Genomic DNA, 6,762 nt, shown 5'->3' with positions numbered 1-6,762 from the left:
CACTTTCTCCAGCGCCTGAACAATCAGTTTTACTTGGTTCTTCAGTGCCATTTTGACTCCAAAATGAGAAACATTCCTGAAATTCAATGAGAGTAAATTAACTGATCTATTGCCAAATTCCATGAGAGTAAAGGAACTGATCTATTTGGACATTTTAAGAATGATGGAAATCCTTTCATAATAAAAGGACCAAGTGAGGAGGGTTAACACATTCAATGCCATTGTGTAAAAAGGTTAAGTATTGTGAAGATTGTGCTTTTCATTATCCTTACTGAAGCATAACATTGTCATGATGGGAACTAGACTTGTTAAAATACTTGGGTTGGCATTCTAGACATGTCTACTGTGATTAAATTCCAGTCGTTACCCATCTGAGAACCAAAGAAAGTGGCAGGGAAAAAGGAAACAAATAGACTCAGTACAAGTTGATTCACTTTTTTTTTAATATCATACATAAGACCGCTTGAATATAATACAAAGGGCTTGTCCATTTTTTTTAAATGTTTGGAACATTCTCATATACAGAGCAAGTATTGACTAGATCTTACAATCTGTGGACACAGGTATTTCTTTTCCCATGCCGTTTAATCTTTACAATGCACGTCAGATGTCCTGTAACCAAACTGTTGTCAATCACTCAAAACCAGACGACTGGGGGACAGGAAGGCAAGGGTGGCAATAAAAAGCCTGTATTCCAATGAAATAGGGAGCAAAGCAGAAATGATATTGAACACTTGGGAGTAAAAGTTGGATGTTTGTTGACGATCGTGGCTTTCACTTTCACACACGCCTATCAGTAGCCCGACTGCAAATGGCCCCACGGTGGAAGCTTATGCCAATTTTAATGCACCTAAAAATAGTTCCTGTAATATATGTACATAATTGCTTATGTATTTATATATTAAAACACAGCTGTCATTCAGGTTTGTAGACACATCCACACACTATACCCTGTCTATAATATTTAAGGTATGAATATCTACTCTCCTGTTAATTTAAACCCTAAAAGTTTTGCATTTGTACTGGCATTGTCAACTACTTTGGCCTGGAAGCACGGTTACCCACTGACTAATATCACAGAACTTCCACTGCATGGTCTCCACATTGACTTCAATGTACTCAAAATACCATTAGGAAAAAAGTAGTGAGTTCTAAACTTCCTTTATTAAAAAAATACAAATATACATAATAAATTCTATTTCAGCTATTAAAATGGGGTTGAAAAGTAAACACCTGAAGCCTGTGATGTCATAGACACCTTTCCTCTAGCTGTTGCCGCCCCCTTAAATTTTTGCAACGGGTACAAAACTTAGGCCAGTTCTCCCGTATCCTCAGGCATCACACGATGAGACTGGAGTATGACACTCCAGCAGGCAGGGCTCACCTCTCACACCATTCGTCCCTACTAGTTTCCTTTTGGATTCAACCTCCATGGTGAGAGCTTCAGTCAAACATGGATTTTAGCTAATTTAGAGCAGTATCCCAGCAAAAATGTGGATGTGTACAGTGCCTCTCTGCTAGCTAGGTCAAAAATGTTTGCTTCGAAATTGAGGGGGGAAAAGGGGCACCATTTTAGCCACTGCCATGAAGACTGCCGAAAGTAGTCAAGGCAGCTTTATCCAGACAGGCACGTTTGAAACAGCCTCTGAATATCTGGTCACAAATTGAAGGATTAATGCACTGTTCACATCTTTCCCCTCTCACTTTCAACTCATGAATACGAGGACTTGCCTCAACTAACAGCCACCATACTGATACTCCGGAACCCGCAGAGTAGCAACCAGCGTTGGCATCTATTGTCCCTCAAGTCCTTGAGAACAGAAAAAAGTTCTACCAATGAGAGATTTGTTTTTGATAGTTTTTTTTGTCTTTTTAGAGAGAAAAAAACCTTACAACCAATTCTGTTGAAGATACAGCTAACAGTAAATGTACTGAGTTCAACAACAGTTAAGGTTTTGCAAAAGCAATAGATACAGCCATTTTTACTGACATTTAAAAAAGGTCTTGATACACCTTGTGTCAAAGTGCAGAACTGCTACATTATTGGTTACAGACATATATGTGCTATAAAACAGCTTTGGTACAATAAATTATCAAAAAGGGAAAATAAATTCTTGTAAAATTCACAGCATAATTGTGAGGCAAAAAAGCAGTCACATAAAATTCAGCATGTTTTCATTTTGAAGATGAACAGAAGACATTTTTGCAGAAGCTCTGTTGGAGGAACCACATGCTGAAGAAACAAAGAAAAGCAAGTAAAAAGTTGGAAGGGACACAGTCATAGCTAATTCCATCCATCTTGCAACAAAAATACTTCTGTGAAATTACAAGGCCCGGCAATCACTGGACCTCGCAAGCCACACGTTTTAGTTAAAGGCCTCAAATTACCATTCTCAAAACACATTTTTTCCAACTTTTTCTTTGTTAAGAATTATGTTTTTTTTTATCCAAACTTCAAAAATAGAGGAAAGCTATTTTCTCATTTAAACAATAATGTACAGCTTCTTTACCCACCCCCCACCCTTAATTTCAGAGTCCAAAAAAAACATAAGGCCAAAGAGTTATCTAAAAAAACGGACACTGCCCGGACATCTGTACTGTAGGTTTGGGGTGGCTCGGCCCTGGCCACTGCTCCTAAGTACATCTCTTCAGTGTGGCCTTTTTACCAGTCCAGAGGAGGGCTAGGAGGGCCCACCTTTATTGGCCTGGGGCCTCCCAGCATAGCACTCTGCTGCACAGCTGTACATGGCTGGCCCCCAGCGCAGCACATCCACATCCCTCTCAAAGAAAGCGTGACACAGACAAACCCAGCGAGATGGAAACTCCTGCATAATGCTTCAATCCTCCACCACTCTATAGACAGGTATACTACAAAGCAGGATCAGTTAGCCAGCCAACTTGCCTAAATATTCTGAAAGAACTTATTTAAAAAATACATAAGCTTGAAATGGAAATGGTCTAATGACAGTAACCTGGTTGTTTATAAAAGTTAGCTAACTCATTGATCCTGCTTTGTAGTATACACTTCAGGTCTCACAGCTCACAGGTGGAATTGCACAACAGAACAGAACAATTAAAATGAGAACATAAATCCAAAGAGAAAATTATTCTTGCCGAATATGGAAAAAAGTGCAAATGTGTGGATAGGAGTTGCTGGAAATGTTATGGTGCTTTAACAATTTCTTTACTAAATAGCCGTCAACAAATAATGTCTACATAATTTTCTACCCACAGACTTCTAAGCTCTCGGCTGACAATAACAAGGAATAATGCAAACCATGCAGAGTCAAGTGAGAGTTGTATGTGAAATGAATGGATGTTTCAGTACTGTTGTGAAGTATGTTATGCAAGATCGTTTGTAGTAAAAAATCTAATTCCCTGTGAACACTGAAAATGGTGGAGCGAAAAATCTAATTTGAAACCAAAGTGAAGAGAGAAACCCAAGGGTGGCATGGGGAGGAGTTGGAGAGATGGTGGGCTCTGCACTGTGGTAGAGGGTCAGTGATAAGCTTCCCCTCCAGTTTAAAGCAGCTTTTTGATTCTTTATGCACATTTTTTGTTGAAATAAAAACCCACCACCTTCAAAAAAACAAACATTCTCAGTTTAGTCACGAACTGGCGACAGAACTCTGCTGCGCACAGACTCCTACCATGGGCGACTCCTCCCTGTCTACGCCTTGTCTCATGCCCATGGGGTAGGTGGGGTGGCCCGCCATCCCAGTCTCTTGTCTGGGGTTGGAGAAGGCACCCAGTCCCATTCTGCCGTTCTGGCCAAAGTCCAAGGCTGCGTTGGCGGGGAGCGGGCGCAGCTGGTAAGCCTTGTTCCCCTGGGCCCCGGTGGAGGAGGAAGATGTGGAGGAGGAGGAGGAAGACAGGGAGGTCATAGACAGGTGGCCGTGCACCACCTCCACCGAGTTCTCTGTGGAGGCACTGTTGATAGGGGAGTGGTAGAGGCGGGGCTGCGCAGGCAGGCCCTGCTGTGCATGGGGGTGGTGGGGGTGATGGTGTAAGTGATGGTGTCCGTGGTGATGGTGCTGGTGGGCGGAGGAGCTGTTGCCGGGGGCCAAGGGGTGGATGGCCTTGGGCGCCTGGGGAGGCACGTGAAAGGTGGTTTCCTGGACGGGGTGGGTCTCCACTGTCACTGTCTGCGCCCCTTTGCCACCAGCCCAGCCAACTGGAGGAGGGAACGGCTGCCTCGCCTGACACACAACAGCAACAGTCAGTTACTCAAATGACTGATAACAGGTTATTCAACTCTGTCTGAAGAGCGACACCTATGTTAATAAAACCCAATACTTCCCCAAGCTGTGCCTATGAGAGGGCTCATCCAGCTCAAATGGGAGTTGAGGTAAAGGTTGTCAACCTGGGTTATAGACTAAGTGACAATCTAGTGGGGGTCACTTGGCCAGGAGCAATAGTGTGTGTGTGAGACTTGCCTGTGGGCAGAGATTTTCGCAGTCCATGGCCTGCACGGCAGCACTGAAGTTACCTCCGCTGTGCCGGTGCTGATGTGTTGGGTCCGAGCGCGCCCGCCCACTGGTGCTCGTGCCAGACGACCCTCCTGCAGAGCAGAAACCCAAACAGAAATCGGTTGACATTAAATTTATGTTGAACATTTGAGACAGTTCCAATCTCCCTTAAGGCACTGTACTACCGTAGGTACCTGAGCTGTTAGTTAATAACACATTTTTATAATTTCATCATATCTAATCCAGTACTGAAAAAATGTATTCCTTGGGAATCCCACAGTGTGCGGGGCTAGAGCAAACAAAGTGAACACCCCAGGGGTTCCCCAGGATTGGACTGAGAGACATCTAAGGTCTAAGGTCACGCTAATGCTTCAAAGTGAACAACCAGTTCTCCCTGCAGCTTTGCGGCTGCGTTGCTCTCCCTACCTGAGCTGGAGGAGGTGCTGGAGGTGGTTCCCGAGGACTGGGACTGCTCCAGCGCGGGGCTGGTGGACACGCTGCTGCTCGTGTTGGTCCCCTCATCCGCAGTCTTCTTGAAGAAGCTGTGCTGCAGGGCGTAGTAGGGCTGGATGCGGCTCTTGGGGTCGTAGTCCAGCATCCGAAGGATCAGGTCCTTGAACTTCAAGTAGTCAGCGACAGCGTGGCCAGACTCGCCCGCCCGCCGCCCCCCAGGACCCCCCGCCTCCACACCCAGGATGCTGTGCAGCTTCCGCATGCCCGGCGGCTTATACTGCGCACACACAGAACAGAGACTTTGAGGATATTTACACTCACTATTGCAAAGGACATTTATGACATCACAGCAACATAATTGACAGAGTGATTTGTTGAACTCGCCCTTTTGCCATCTTTGGTCTTCTTTGCACCCCACGTGCTGTCCGATATCTTCTCAAATAACTTCCTGGCCTTGGGCGCCTGGTCCAATATGTAATTGGGAGGGACACCCAGAACTTCCACTATTTTGTTAATTTGATCAATCTGAAAAATCAGAAGACCACAATTAAGAATGTCTTACCCTATTTGGCACTAACTGCGTATTAAATTGCCTGCACCTCAGTATAGGAAAAAGGACTGAGTTTAAGAGGCATGAGAAGGTCTTACATTACATTTATCAACAATACAACAACTAAACTAGGTGAAAAGTGGAGTCCTGTCTCCTAGTGAAACGTTCAAAGCACCACAGCTCCCTCTGTTGGTCTTTATTAGGTTCTCACTCCCTACACTCATCTTGATGAAGACAAAAACTGAAAATCTTTCTCACATGAGCACAATGAAGCATCACAGGTAAGCATTATCTGACAAGTTATATCATCCTAAATAAAGACTACATCTTTTCATTCCATGAGTCCTACCTCATTGGCCCCACTGAAGAGGGGCTCTCCGGTGTGCATCTCCACCAGAATGCAGCCCAGGGACCACATGTCGATGGCCAGGTCATAAGGCATGCCCAGCAGCACCTCTGGGGAGCGGTAGAAGCGACTCTGGATGTACTGGTAGATCTGAGGGGAGAGAAAGGGGTCATGGCTATTAGGACATGGCATTTTTGTTATCCTTTTCTAGCCATGTAATGTGCAACCCTTTTCACAAAAAACTGAATGAAAAACTTTTGTTTCGTATCTTTCCACATCATACTCTACCAATCCATCTATCCAATAATAAATCAATCCATTAAATAGAGAATCCATAGTGGGTCATAAAAATATCAGATTCTCAGTTTTGGTGTAAGACTTATGTAGCATAAAATTGACCATATTAACCTCCAGGAAAAACAACATCAGCGTCACATCCTCATTCACCTAGCCTCTGTTAGTGATGGGGGGTGAATCGATACAGTTACAAATCACAATTATAATCGATACTTTGAGTACAAGTATCCAACAATTTTTTTGCCCAGTAGCTTTCGCTACCTATCAAAAACTCCAGTATTTTTCATCCTATAGCTTGTAAACCATCTTTTTAAATAGTGAGATTTTATTTAACTGATGTCTGATAATAAAAAAAAAAATTGTCATGCTCTCCCTCGTCTCTCTGCCGCAAACATACAGTGCCTTCGGAAAGTACTTAGACCCCTTGATTTTTTCCACATTCTGTTACGTTACAGCCTTGTTCTAAAATGTATTAAATAAAAAAATCCACATCAATCTACACACAATACCCCACAATGACAGAAATACCTTATTTACATAAGTATTCAGACCCTTTGCTATGAGACTCGAAATTGAGCTCAGGTGCATCCCGTTTCCATTGATCATCCTTGAGATGTTTCTACAACTTTATTGGAGTCGACCTGTAG

At 43.5% G+C, this 6,762-nt stretch overlaps 1 protein-coding gene across 1 annotated transcript in view; it reads right to left on the bottom strand.

The window, feature by feature from the left end:
- Window positions 1-419: 419 nt before the first annotated feature.
- LOC120057000 (dual specificity tyrosine-phosphorylation-regulated kinase 1A-like) overlaps window positions 420-6,762 on the bottom strand; it is a 31,689-nt gene continuing 25,346 nt past the window's right edge. The window contains exons 7-11 of the mRNA XM_039005338.1: window positions 5,822-5,968; window positions 5,306-5,447; window positions 4,896-5,201; window positions 4,437-4,561; window positions 420-4,199 (exon numbers count right to left, since the gene is read on the bottom strand). Coding sequence (XP_038861266.1) covers window positions 3,609-4,199; window positions 4,437-4,561; window positions 4,896-5,201; window positions 5,306-5,447; window positions 5,822-5,968 — 1,311 coding nt within the window. The 3' untranslated portion in view covers window positions 420-3,608. The remainder of the gene's footprint in view (window positions 4,200-4,436; window positions 4,562-4,895; window positions 5,202-5,305; window positions 5,448-5,821; window positions 5,969-6,762) is intronic.

This window comes from Salvelinus namaycush, chromosome 12 (assembly GCF_016432855.1).
Source record: "Salvelinus namaycush isolate Seneca chromosome 12, SaNama_1.0, whole genome shotgun sequence".
In the NCBI taxonomy this organism is placed as follows: domain Eukaryota; kingdom Metazoa; phylum Chordata; class Actinopteri; order Salmoniformes; family Salmonidae; genus Salvelinus; species Salvelinus namaycush.
The sequence above is the reverse complement of the archived record's forward strand: the minus strand, read 5'-3'. Positions and strand labels throughout refer to the sequence as shown.